The 13,881-nt window shown below is 41.1% G+C and overlaps 1 protein-coding gene across 1 annotated transcript in view; it reads right to left on the bottom strand.

Annotated features, from left to right (window-relative positions):
* Positions 1–2,435: 2,435 nt before the first annotated feature.
* fam20a (FAM20A golgi associated secretory pathway pseudokinase) overlaps positions 2,436–13,881 on the bottom strand; it is a 13,851-nt gene continuing 2,405 nt past the window's right edge. The window contains exons 2-11 of the mRNA XM_063481455.1: positions 12,397–12,590; positions 11,882–11,932; positions 10,545–10,623; positions 10,199–10,291; positions 6,994–7,109; positions 6,432–6,612; positions 4,711–4,820; positions 4,510–4,591; positions 4,366–4,425; positions 2,436–3,074 (exon numbers count right to left, since the gene is read on the bottom strand). Of these exons, the coding sequence (XP_063337525.1) occupies positions 2,804–3,074; positions 4,366–4,425; positions 4,510–4,591; positions 4,711–4,820; positions 6,432–6,612; positions 6,994–7,109; positions 10,199–10,291; positions 10,545–10,623; positions 11,882–11,932; positions 12,397–12,590 (1,237 nt within the window). The 3' untranslated portion in view covers positions 2,436–2,803. The remainder of the gene's footprint in view (positions 3,075–4,365; positions 4,426–4,509; positions 4,592–4,710; positions 4,821–6,431; positions 6,613–6,993; positions 7,110–10,198; positions 10,292–10,544; positions 10,624–11,881; positions 11,933–12,396; positions 12,591–13,881) is intronic.

Genomic DNA, 13,881 nt, shown 5'->3' with positions numbered 1-13,881 from the left:
TTAATCTGTTCTCATTTCTTTAGTTCACTGAATGAAAAATGTCCAAGATAAAACACAGTTTGACAGGTGTACAATAGTATTTTTGCACCAACAAGCTGAGCTTTTACCCAGAAACTTGCTATATCTCAGCATGGTGTCAAATGTGAGGAAACTCGACAAATGGAGGACAGAAGAAGGCATTGCTGACTCAAAAGCTATCTACGGCAGATGAACAGTATCTGAATGTCACGTGTCCTAATAAGAAATAGGAAGAAAAATATGTATCTCATACTGTTCACTGAAGCCTCATCAGAAATGGTCTCAGTGGAAGTGTGGCTGTCAAGAAGGTGTTCTTAAGAAAGAGAGAAAAAGCTGAGGCATGCCAAACTACACAAGTGCTGCACTAAAATCAGTGACAATAGCTCTGATGGAGTGATGAATCCAACTTTAAAATTTTGGTTCAAATTGTCTTGAAGGTGTTTGAAGTAGTTGGGAGAGAGGTACTACAGTGAGTGTCTACAGCCATCGCAGTGGAGGCTCTGTCATGGTTTGTGGCTGCATTTTCAGCCAGTGTTGTGGGAGATCCTGTCAAAACTGATGGAATTATGACCTTAGAAAAGTACTGTCAGATTTTGATCCACCATTCAATATCACCTGGAAAGAATCTGATAGCCAGTGGTTTAATTTTTAAACGTACGATGCTGGGAAAACGTACCAAACACACAGTGCAACACTATTAGTCATGGACCTGCCTCCTTCAAGCCTGGATTGCAACATTTTTGAAGCAGTGTGGGATCATGTTGACACAGAGAACAGAACAAAAGCCAGTCAAAGAAGAGCTTTGAATGTCCTTCAAGAAGCCTGGAGAACTACTCCTGAAGACTATTTAAAGAAAGCTGCCTAAGAGAGTTCAGGCTGTGCTGAAGAATTAAGGTGGTCATAACAAATATTGACTTTCAAGCTCATTAAAATTGTACAAACTTTTGCTTTATATACTGTATGTACATGTATGTTTGCATATTTCATTAAATCACTAAACCTATTTTTCATTTTCCTAGTGAAACATAAAGTAATGACTGGTGTTTTGAGACTTTTACACAGTCCAATGTATAATCCTTGTAATAACTGTAGTGTAATGGCTTCAGGTGCTTTAATAATTACTTGGATAGTTTAAGACATTAGAATATACTAATTAACTGTGACAAATAACTGTGAAATACATGTTTTCCTCAGGAAGATTCCCTGCATCACAATGTCATCATTACAAGACTGTTTTAAGAATTTAATTATTAAATTGGAGCTGATGGTGGACAGATCTGTTTCTGTTTTTGTGACTCTTTTTGTCTGGGTCTGCATGCTTGTTTGCTTGTATTATTGTTTTCCCAGCGTCCAAACCTCATTCTTCTTATTTCATAAAATACCCAACCAGCAGTTCAACACCTCGAAATATCTAATTGTAAATTAAAAAAAAAAGGTTTTAAAAAAGCACCTGCCCGCCATGTCCCTGTAGTTTCAAAAACATGTAATATCAAATTTGCACACTAGGTGGAGGTATTGCACAGAAAAATAAATAACATTGATTTGCTCAACAAGCAAAAGCCTCAATTAAACAATTTAAACAACAGATACAATTCTTCATTCCTCATTTGAGAATTTTGTCCAGTTTATAATAAATTTGTTTTTTCCTGAAGCTTTTTAAAACTCCATCTTTAGCAGATATTATTCAACTGAGCACATTTAAAGTTAGATTGTTGTATTTGGCATTATGACCCAACATTTATGTTACTCCAAACTTTAACTACTGGTTATTTGGAAATCCTCTCTGTGCTTTCCTTTGGTAAATCTTTTATTTTAGACATTCATTCACTGAAAGCTTTTAGAGAAGGCGTATTGTATAAATGCTTCGGTATGAAGGGATTTACCTGTGCTTGAGGGCCTGTTTTAAGTAAAGGATCCTTATCAGCCACTCTGTCTGCTTTGTCAAGCTCAAGTCTGACTCCACTTGGCTCTAAAGTCTCTTAAAAATAGCTGTGGTTATTTATCTTACTCTACATCACAGAGCAACGCAGACTTATCAGGTTAGTTGGAGGAGAACAAAGGGAATGAACGGGTCAAAGCTCTGACATGTTCAGACGAAAACCTCACATTCACAATTTATACCAGGAATAAGTCCGCTTGGGTGAGAGTTATTAGTGTGGTGCAACGAAATGCATATTTGCTAATTGCTTTGGGTTTGCTGTTTCTGTATCCTTGCCTGGCGGAGCTGACGGTGACGTCGTGAAGCTGTTTAAACACTCTGATGAGACGGAGGATTACAAGTCTGGAAAACAGGGTGGAGTAAACTAAGTGGCTGTTTAATAGGTAGCACTTTTCTCACAAACATATGTCTGAGCGCGCACACACACAGTCTGCCGCTCTAAGGTGATAACTTCTTCTCAGAACTCGCAGAGTCATCACATAAAGACTTTATTTTCTGATTATATGTCACGGACACGCAGAGCTTTCTTTCCACATCCACAGTGTAAACCAACAATCATTTAAAAAAAACAGCTGATCCAGTGCATCGCAGCTCTACCTTATAAATACTAACGCCAATGGTGGCTCTACCTATCAGATGCTGTTAGTTTCCACTCACAAAGCTTCAATTTATTTCATTAAAAAAAAGAAAAGAAAAGAAAAACAGGGTCTTTATTTAAACATGTGAAGATGTCAGAGACTCCTTCCTTCTGTGATGAAGACTCACGGCTTTTTCCTAATAAAAATATATCAAGTCTTATTTTTACGAGTCTCTTCCCGAGCAGCCAGAAGCCGAGCGCATCCTCTGTTACCTTTGCATCGTCCCGTCTGTGGCAGCCTCGGGAGTCACTGTGGATTTAACAAAGTCCTTAGTGATCACTTCGTCTTTGCCCAGCCTCCGGACGCACCGGTGGACCACTCGGAGAACCTTCTGCAACCTGCGGTCCAGGGCCAACAGGTGGGGCTCTGTCAGGATGGGCCTTAAAGAGTCTTCCTGCAGGGACTCCCTCATCACATCGCTGAGCCTGAACTCCGATTGGGCCAGGAGCTGCAACCTCAGCAGTGTGGATTGCTTTATCCTGGGGGTAAGAGGACAGGGCAGAGCACACGATCAACAGGAGAAGAGAAATTAGTTTCCTTAATTCCTTCACAGATTTCATTTAAAAAAAAAAGAAGACTCCATTTCACTCTTTTTTTTTTTTTTTTTTTTAACCTGTCCCGTTTGGTTCTTTTGCCATCAGAATTATTGTCTAAAGGCGAAGAAAGATGCCCAACGGATTTACTTTACCAAATGGACCATCCCAGCCTTGCCGTAATGGTCCATTTGATTCAACTTTTTATTGTTTATTTTATTTTCACTTGCTGAATACGGGACAGACTTGACTGGAGGAGAGAATGTGGAGAAAGAAAGAGGGAAAGAAAAAAACCTGAGAAGAGGGACGGGGAAAAAGGGCAAAAAACAAAAACCAACAGAATAAGCAGACAAAAAATACATATATCGATCACCTGGATCACCTGTTGAGAAAGAAAAAAGAAAGCAAGCAGAAGAAAACGAGAGTAATAAACAAGATCACAATGATATATGAGAATATGACAGTAAATACTAAATATTAAACATTATTGTGCAGCACGTGAGATCGACAGCGCACAGTGTGCTTTGAGGTAGGAGCCAAAAAGGGTGTAATTTGTGTGTGTGATCACCCGTGTGTACACCTGTGAGCATGAACGCGCTTGTTTTTAAAAGGTTCCTTCATGTAATGATCTGCTAGAGGGTGTGGGGGGCCACTGCCCCGACCTCCAGGGCATGAAGCAGGTATGGAGGAGATCAAGACTCCAGACATCCAAAGGCCCCCAGAACACAAGAGACCAAGGAAGACCAACAGAGGGGCAGCCGCGCCACTATCCCAGAAAGAGCTGAGGAGAGTCCCAGATGAGGGGTCACTCAGCAGCCGCGGAGCAGAAGCCAGGGGGGGTTGCAGTGACGTGCCCGTGAGCTCCGCCGGCAGCCAGCTGTGCCTGAGTGGCCGAGCCCCGGGCCGTGAGGCCGAGGGCACCCCATCCCCAAAGTGGCCCGAGCGAGCCCCAGGCTCCAGGCCCCAATAAGCAGCCGCCAAGGAGTGAGCCGGTGGGTACCTGGGCGCCCACCCCCGGAGGCAGAGAACCACCAACGCACCGATGTCTGAGGGCGTCCGCCACCGGCAGGGGAAGTGGTGGGGGGAGATGGGCCTCCAAACCTTGGAGGGCCTGAGATGAGACTCCATTTCACTCTAATAAACTTTCATCTTTGATATCTGTGGATTATTTGGGTAAAATGTACTAATGCACTTATGCCCTTATGTACACAACTTCCATAGACTGAGTCATACTCACATGCAGCACTGGGACAGTGGAGACAGGATGGACATCTCATCTTTAGTGTGCTTCCCAAACCTGGTGCATAAACAACACACACGTTAAACCCCCACAGCAAACTAAGGCATCATCATTTAGTGCTCAGCAGCGGTTCTGTCTCACCCTCTGGCATTGTCCAAGTGAAGAAGGAAGCCTTCATCCCCAAACTTGGTAAAAATCTCATAGTGGTGTCTGTCCATGTTCCCTGTAACGAAGGCATGACTTTAGCGAGAGGAACAAACCTCTACACATGTAGCTAGATTGTCGCAATATAAAATATCTGACGCTACATGAACAGTTTATAATGCAGAGGTAATGAAATACCTATGAGAAAGTCGAAGATGGACATGTCTATGATGTTTAGGAGCCTGTTTCCTGAGTTATAGGGGTACTGCTGCTTTATTGTGTCGCAGTAGAAAGGATTCACTTCCCACCTTTTGAAAGAAGCATAAACGAGAGGAAATTAAAAGGAGCCGATGGAGAATATTCTTTGGAAAATGAAGCAATTAAAATAAATTAGCGACAACTTTTTTTTGAATGTGATGCTCCAGCAAAACAAAGGGGTTGATGTTTAACACTGTGTTGCCTCCCTCATTTCTTAACACTCTGCAAGCATTCAGAACTGAGTAGACAGATGCTGTATTTTATTTTATTTTATTTACGTCTTAACAGTTTAGTGCTTGCTTTGCCACATTTTTTAATTTCATAAGGCCCCAAATGCAATTAACTGGTAATAACTCTACAGACCTGTGGTAATTGCAGAATCTGGTTAGTCTTGCTAAAATAAGCAAAATCTTCCCTTTAAAAGGCATCAACTGGATGTATGATGCTCTAAAATGCATTATACAGTACAATGTTAATATGTTATTACAACGATGTAACCTGATAACAGGGTCTTCTAAAAAGTCAGGAGGCCTCTAAACTGCATTATTTATTTTGTGTGACAAAGTCACTGAGGTTTTTTTAATGATATAAACAGGCCTTAAAAATAATGGATGCTATAGTAAATAAAAAGTCTTTGAAATCTTGCACTCTGATTTATGGAAAATGACACTCATGTTTTAGTAGCAAGAAATATCCATTAAATTAACTGTATATACACAGCAGAGATATTGTTGTCTTATTATTATCATATTTTCCTGAATTCCACCACCACTACTTATTCCTGTTTAAAGTTAACAAAACTAAAATATTCTATATCAGAATTAAAAACTTAAATGAGAAGTTTTATAAAGAATTGTGATCTGAGTCACAGAACAGTGACCACAGCAGCAATTAGTAGCAAAATACAGAAAATTATTATTGGTCCAGTTTTCAAAAACCGGCAGGATGTGATGGATACCACTTTCTTGGAATGACTTGAGGACATCTGTTCCTGCAGGATGGAGCCTTAATTTTGTCCTCAGTGAGCTTCCACAGATTCTCGACTGCATTAAGATAAGGACTCTGAGACAAGCGTCTCATTATTTTAACGTTATCAGGTTGAAGGGAGCGGTTTTAGCTGCTTTGCAGTGTGACAGAGTACATCATCGTCCATAAAAATTGCTGACTGATTGGAATCTAGGCAGGACAGGAAGAGTGTGTTGGTTAAGGAGCTTCTGATAAATGTGAAATTTATTGCTTCCTGTCTGGATAAACTAAATGAAACTTACTCTCATAACTAAAGTGATATTTGGACCGGTTCTCTGTTGTCTACATGGCAAGATTTGGCCTAACCTTTTAAGTTGATGACAGGCTTGGTCACTGGAAAACAGACTTTAAGTCTAAAATCTTGCAACAGTGGACTGTGTGCCAAGAATGAACTTGAATGCACTGTTTACCAGTGAATTTACAAGCATTCTGCATAATAACTGGTGTCAGTAAAGCTGAAATCATTTAAGAATTTGGCTCGTGCATCAACCAGCTTGTCTTGCAACTGCTGAAAAATTCATCCCTTCAGCCTCAAGCTGAACAACTGCCATCAACAACCGCCAGCTCACCATTTTGCAGAATGCTTGCTGGCAGTTAAACAGTTTTGTGCTGCATTAAAAAAAATGAGGTCTTACTCCTCCCGTCCGGTGAAGGTGTAGGAACGGATCCACGGGCTGGGGATGGAGATGCGGGGAGCAATGCTGAGGCCCGGCAGGTAGGCGGACAGGGAGCCCTCCAGCAGGTCGGGGCTCCCGCACGCTGCATATTCTGTCTTGCACACATACAGGCACTTGGCAAAGAAACACGTGTTGTTTGCTGTTTGGGAAGCAGAACAAAAACGGAAGAATGCAAAATGAGTTTTTCTGTTCACTTCCAATTACATGCTTTCCGATCAGCTCTGCCTTTCCCCCTAGCTGGATGCCATATCAACAGCAAGGAAAAACACAAACAAACATCAAACTGAGTAAAAATAACTCGCGGATCATCTTAGCTTCACGCAGACATGCTTGTTTGCAAAGATATGCAAAGGGCAGAGATAAACAAGCTGCCGATCAGATGCACAGCTACTGAGAAACACTATTCATGTGTCAATCAAGTATTTGAACTATTGTAAAGGAGCTTATATTTAACATACAGGCATAAGCGTTGAGTCTAATCTAAAGGTATTACTTTGAGGAACTGATGTTTTTTTTTTACCCGGGGAGGTGAAGAACACAGCTCGTAGGTCTTCATTCTGGGTTACTTTTAGGACTTCACTAGTGATGTTCACCAGCCTGCCAACCACTGGAGGAACTCTCCGGAAGTCTAGGATCCTAGAAAATATATTGATGTGATTCAGAGGAAAACCCTTTACTCGTGTAGGGAGACAGCTCGTGCTGGCATAAATATTAATGCAGTGTAAACCTTCCAAAGGTGATGGTAGTCTTATCAACTTTAAATCCTCATCTCACAGGAGCCCACGCTCCACTTTCACTGATTTTACTGATTCTTATCAGTGAATGAGTCCGCTTGACAGCCGCCGTGCTGTGTAATCCAGCTGGCTGCGTTCATATAAACTATCGAGAGCTTGTACTCCCCAGAGGCAGAGTTTTAGTCATGTCTCGCAAATAGTAATCAAACAACAATCAGCGTGTCATGCCGAATTGCTGTTTCTAAAATGGTTGGCATTCCCCAGCCCCTGATTGCGAGTGATAATGATGAGGGCTTCTGGCAAGTGAGACACAACAAAGAGAGAGAGGCAACACACTGCCACAGATTACACACATAGCCAATTAAAATTTAAAAAAAGAAAACAGGAACAGGAATTGTACAACATTCTCACTTTTTAAAGAATAACAGATAAAGTATGAGCAGATAAGGAGAAAAGGCACTGTTTGAGAGTAATTACAGTAATTGTTCGAGCTGTTGACGTGGTGCTGGAGTTGTTTTCTGTCTGTGACTTAACACTGTGTGTGTGTGGGCCTGTTAATGATACCGTCTAGTTCAGATGAGTGAATCACCTCGCCTCAGCCAATGTGTAATTGCATAAAGATAAGCGTGTCCTCATCTGTGTCCAAACACTGTGGTTTAAACTGATCAGCAAGTTGGGAAATCTGAGGGTGTGTCAAAATGTTGCAATCTTTTTCAAGGCTCCATGATACATTCGTTCGCAGAGGGGGACCTGTTTTTTTAGACTTAATTGTTGGAGACGGTTTGGGATTTTAAGGATGTTTTTGAATGTGGCTATTACAAGAATGCTGCCACATCGTCTCTGAGGATTCTTTAATTTCATCACTTCCTCTCTAAGACATAATGGACGGATCCATAAATCTAAAAATGGATTATTATTATAGGGTCTTTACCTTACAAAATCGTAAGTGCCTTTAGATGACTGTTGTAGTGATTTGGTGCTATAGAAAAAAAATGGAATTAAATTGGATTTATTTTTGGTCAATTTTAGGATTTTTGTTTTATACATTTTAGAAAGAGTTTCGCAATGTTTAGATCCGATCCTAACATCAGGATGTAAAATTCAGCACGGAAATGGAAAAATCTAAAGTAAGAATTTTGTGAATGGTCACTTGGGGCAAATTCTTATATAACATACCCACAAAAAAAGTTTGCCAAGGCTCAGAGTTGAATCATTAGGAGGACGGCTACTTTCACTCATACTTTGTGTCATGGTTGTGGGTCTTTGATCCAGGTTTATAAAGTTGTTTCGACATTCTTATTCTCTGGAGTTATGAGATGGTTATGTTTAGTTAGGAGCTTCTGCGCTTTGGTTATGTTCTAGTTTTGGTTATTGCTTGCTTTTATGTCTGTTCCCCTTTTCATGTCCAGTCTGTGTTTTGTCTTCCCAGTCTGTTGTGTGTTTCCATGTCTGTTTATCCTCTGTCCCAGTAAGCTAACATGTCCTTGTCTGAGTCTCAGTGTGCATGTCACTTCCTGTTTTATTTTGACAGTCCCTTGTCTCAAGTAAATTATGTTCAGTTATGCTTCCCCTGTTTCGTTAGTTGCATTTGTTCCAGCTGCATGCCACCTGTTGCCCAGCCTCTCGTCATCCTGTGTCTCCCTCTGTTCCTTGTCGTGTGTGTGTGTGGCTCTGTTTATTCATTTACAGATTTCAGTTTAGTAATAACAGTGTTTAAATTCAATTTTCATCTGCATGTCTGCAATTTGGGTCCGCAAAACTGCCAGCCACAAATTGATACATGACACTTTGATGTTAACACAGGCAGTTGTAGTTGCTAGACACATCTGCCAAGTGCTTCTTAGCTTATTCAAGTAACTAAAATGTACCTCTCGACCATGTTTGCAGTACCTTTTGGAGCATTTTTAATGCAATTATTTATTCATTAGCACTAATTAGCAAACATTTGTGTATGTGGATGCAGCTTGCTAGCTAGCTAGCATTTGAGACTTTAGAATAGAAGTTAAAAAATGTGATGTCATGCATCCATCTTTTATATACAGTCTATCATTGAGTGGCCAAATACTGTCATCTAACCATGCGGATTTTAAGCTTGTTTGTTTACTATATTCACATTCTTAGTGTAACCAATCACAAACCAAGGTGGAGCTTACCCCAGCTGTCTTAAGGTAAGAGGTGGGGTACATCCTGGCCAGTCTGTCACAGGGCAAACACAGACACTCACATTTACACCTATGGGCAATTTAGAACCACAAATTAACCTAACCCCACTAATAGCATGTTCTTTGGACTGTGGGAGGAAGCTGAAGTACCCACATAGACATGGTGAGAATGTGGAAAGTCCACACAAAAAAGGCCATGGCCAGATGGTGGATTAAAACCCAGGAACTTCTTGGAGTGGGGCAACAGTGCAAATCATCGCACCACCATGCTGCCTGCTGTGATGACTTCAGTCACTGAAGTTATTTAGAGGCACAGAGGTGGCAGAGCCTAGCTGGCATACAGCTAGAGGCAGGGTACACCACAGACAGATAGCCAGTCTATTGCAGTGTATTGGCACTGCAATAGACTGGCTATCTGTCCACAGCTGTCACTCACATTCATACCTTCTGGCTATTTAGACTCACTAATTAACCTAACATGCAAGTCTTCTGACTGTGGGAGGAAGCTGGGGCTGGCTTTTGGTCATTTTTATGGGTTATAATGAAATCTGGATCAGATGTTATCATTCCCCTCAAGAAATGAATTGGATAATTGACTAAGATAAAAAGAAAATGAATCAAAGTGATAAATAAGCTTTTTTCCTCCCATTTGGTCGCATTCGTCCTCCCTCCAAAAACAGTCATAGTACCTTTGTATATACAAGGACATAACTGAGATCAATAAAATAACATGTGTGCAATCAAAACTAAAATTAACCCCAGCAAGCAAAGCAGTCACACAGCAATGACTGAGAAGACGTGAAAACAGTGAGGGATAATGAGGCTGCACCTGTCCAGATGAAAAGCAGCAATCTCTGCATTGTGTCTCTGGAGGTCAACGAAATAGAAGACGTCTTCTGGAGTCTCCTCGTCCCTCTGCTGCCTGACACACACACACAGACACACACACATGCACGCACACAGAGCGATCAAACTGTCAGTTCCAACACTCTGCAATATATAATCAAGACATTACAGATGGCCAACTCGAGGCTTTTGACTGACATAAATTTACCATGAACATGACATAGACTGAGTACTGTAATAGCATGCTATGTAACCTAACTCAGCATTTCATGTTTGTGTGTGATTTCATTGATTTCACCAACTGAAAATAACCAACTAGGTTTCCTCACCTCATTGGTTTAAACATGGCTTTAGCTAGGTTGCGCATTTTCAGGGCCAGTTTCAGGTGATGTCCGCTGGGCTTCACCACTGCGGGAAGACACACAGAAACATGATGTGTGGTGCGAGATAAAGACATTTTTTTGTACCACAACATTTGCACTACATGACTTCCACTCCACACTTATCGCAATGTTTTTGGCCAGGGAAAAGCAAACAGCATACAAACTGACTCATTATTTTAAGATTTTAGATTTGCAAAATGTGAATCATTGTCTAGCCTCGCCCGTGTAATAAGGTAATTGGATGCACCCTGCGCTTTCTCTGACTGGCTCCATATTGTGTCACAGCAGTAGTCCAGATCAGCACATACAAGCACCCCCTCCCCACAGTGCTCAGTGAAACTCCAGGTTCTTAGTAGTTAACAATCAAGCAAGGTTTATAATATAAAACCATTTCTGGAAATGACTCAACGCGAATCCAACTGGCACAAACAGCTTCTGTGGCCGATGAATTACGTCGCTCTTTGGTGACTGAAATAATGAGAAGGTTAAATTTAAACTGTGGGGGGTAGCGATTGTTTTGTTGCTTGTTTCTTCTTGGCACTGAGTGATGTTTGTGTGGTCATGCACTTCACTGCGCAGGGATGCTGACAAAGCACAGACGAGACAGGTCAGACAAGTCAGCGTGGAAGAAGAAGAAACGTAGCTGGGAGAAAAATCTAACATATAAAACCAATAATGAGCTATTTGTCCTCCTTAATGTTTACATTTTTACCTGCGACGCTTTTACAGCACTTACTTGTGTATTCTATCAATTTGTAAGCATTAATTTTACTTAGTGAACAGCTCAGTAGCATCTATTGTTTGGCATGTCACTAACTTTCAATTATCCATCCGTAGCTTTGGTTTGCGTGCTGCTCAGAAGTAAAGTAGGAGATGGCAGCGTAGGTGGTAAGAAACGTTGGCTTCCCTCGGCGCGTGCAGACATCAAACGCTTAATTAAGAGCTCTGCCTTTGAACGCAGACTAATTCCTGGGTTTTATTTGCCCCCAGAGCAAAGTGTCTTATACAGAAAGACAAATCTGGATTTTGGTGCCAATAGAAAAACCAAAAATCCTCACTATCACAAAGGCAACAGTGTGTTTGTCTCTCATGGTACTGCCAAGCAGAAAAGGCAGAGTGAGAGAGAGGCAGAGAGGAAGGGAAACAAAAAGAGAAACAAAGAGGCTAGTGAGAAATCAGACTCATGCGGTTGCACAACATGAGATATGAGGTAAAGAAAATAAAAGCCCAAAGTCCCCGAATGGATAAAAGGCTCATTACAGGTGGCGATGACGTGGTCATACCTTGGGTGCAATCACACGCTCCTTTTAGGGCTTTCTCATCTTGAGTGTAATCTGTAAGACAATGAACTTGTTAGGTAATAAATTAGCACACTTAGTGCAGGGAATGTACCTGTCTAATTCCAGAAAAGTAATGGGTGCTAGATTTGCCATCTGCATAAAACGCTAGCTGAACAGTCCTTACTGTAAAAAACATTAGAGTCCTGTGTTGCAAAGGAGCTTTACAATACAATACAATCAGCTGTTTGGTTGCTCTTGTACTGATATTATATCTTTCCTACTGTAGACTTCATAAAATCTATAAAGAAAGGCATATAATTGTACAAAACTCCTTTATATTAACAGAAGCGTTTTTCATTGCATATTTATTCAATTATACTGCACTACATGTAAAATTCCACCCAGTTCACAAAATTAGACCCCATGAGGGATATGACAGTACAGCAAAAACACAGAAAGCCGACACTCTTTCCCCGACATCATCGAGCTAGACGCTCCAAATCCCATCTGACCTTCACCTGCACTGATAACTGTCATGCTCTGCATGTCCTTGATAAGTTGAAGGACAGTAGGGTCATCACGGGAGTACAGAGCATAGCGATTTATTCCCAGGTGGAACTTCAGCCAGCTGGCATCAGGGTCGTAGGTCACCTCATGCTTAGTCACAGTGATGTTAGCCAGAGCCGCTGCCTCACTGTAGAGCTTCATATGTCTGAGGACGACGAATAACACATAGGACAGATGTTAGCTGTGGGATACAGGATGCTGTCAACTCCCTATTATCAGAGCCCTAAATAAATGGTTAACATTTGTAAACACATCAATTTTCTGTAAAGCCATTGTTAATCCTATGTTATTTAAAACAACAGAGTAGCTGATTTAAAGAGATGCTTACACTGAACCTAAGATGACAAGCTTAAGAACTGCTGGTAGGGATTGACAGGCAGGCATCTGAGTGTTATTAATATGTATTAACTAGAATATTCACCATGTAAAGCATGCTATTTATTTTGCTTTACCCTGCCTGTAGATGCTGTTTCCTCTGCATGCCACTTTGCAACCCAATCTTCTTTTAAAAAGAGTTGTCCTGACTGTATTAAATAATTATGGTTAGTATTTTATTTTGCATGGGCCACAGATTTGGAGCTGCATGCTTTGGTGCCAAACTTTCCTGGCATAAAGTCACATTCAACAGGTTTTTGGAGCTTGTCATACATTAAAGCAAAGGAAAGAAAAACATGTTGTGTTATGAAGTACTTGTTCTATTTACCACTTTACTCCTGCCTCCATTAGTCATTTATAGTCAGCCAAGTTTTATTAGTCTCTTACATATAGGCTTTTTACTGTTTCTAAATTGAGTTTTAACAAATCTAAACTGCCCAGCCCCCTTTCCCCTCCAAGTAGGAATAAGAATAAACTGATACCAAAAGATATACTGTCTGTGGTAAGAGGGGCACCACATGACAAGGGCTGACCACAGTGAGTGGGATTGCCATTTCTCCACCCAAACAAACTCCATCACAGACCGGATAACAAAATGAGATAATGGAGCAAAGCGCTAAAAATACAAGTTTGTTTTTCTGTAATTCCTACCACCTCATTCATTTAATTTGAAGTGACACATCAGAGTAATCAGGACGCTGGACAAGTGCAGACCGCAGAGCGTGTATCCAAACACACACTGTGGGAAACAGATAAGTCACGAATGCACACAACGAATGCAGTCTCTGTCAAAAAGTGCAGTAGATGCGATGTTTAGATGCTGTTGCAATATTTTGCAATAACAAGCCTGTGAGCTGCCTTTTTTTTAGTGCACATTTGTAAGGCAGCACAGTGGGGAGATCCATTGCTCATAATTCTTCTTATTTTCCACTGTGAGAGCCCAATATCTATATCTCTCTGAGGGAGACAGACAGACAGCCTCACAAGCCAAGACAGCTACAACTCCCAAAGATTGAGATGGGCTCCGGCAGTTTTAAAAATCCTTGTTTACCTTAAAGAAA

The sequence above is a fragment of the Pelmatolapia mariae genome, linkage group LG8 (genome assembly GCF_036321145.2).
Source record: "Pelmatolapia mariae isolate MD_Pm_ZW linkage group LG8, Pm_UMD_F_2, whole genome shotgun sequence".
Taxonomy (NCBI): Eukaryota; Metazoa; Chordata; class Actinopteri; order Cichliformes; family Cichlidae; genus Pelmatolapia; species Pelmatolapia mariae.
The sequence above is the reverse complement of the archived record's forward strand: the minus strand, read 5'-3'. Positions and strand labels throughout refer to the sequence as shown.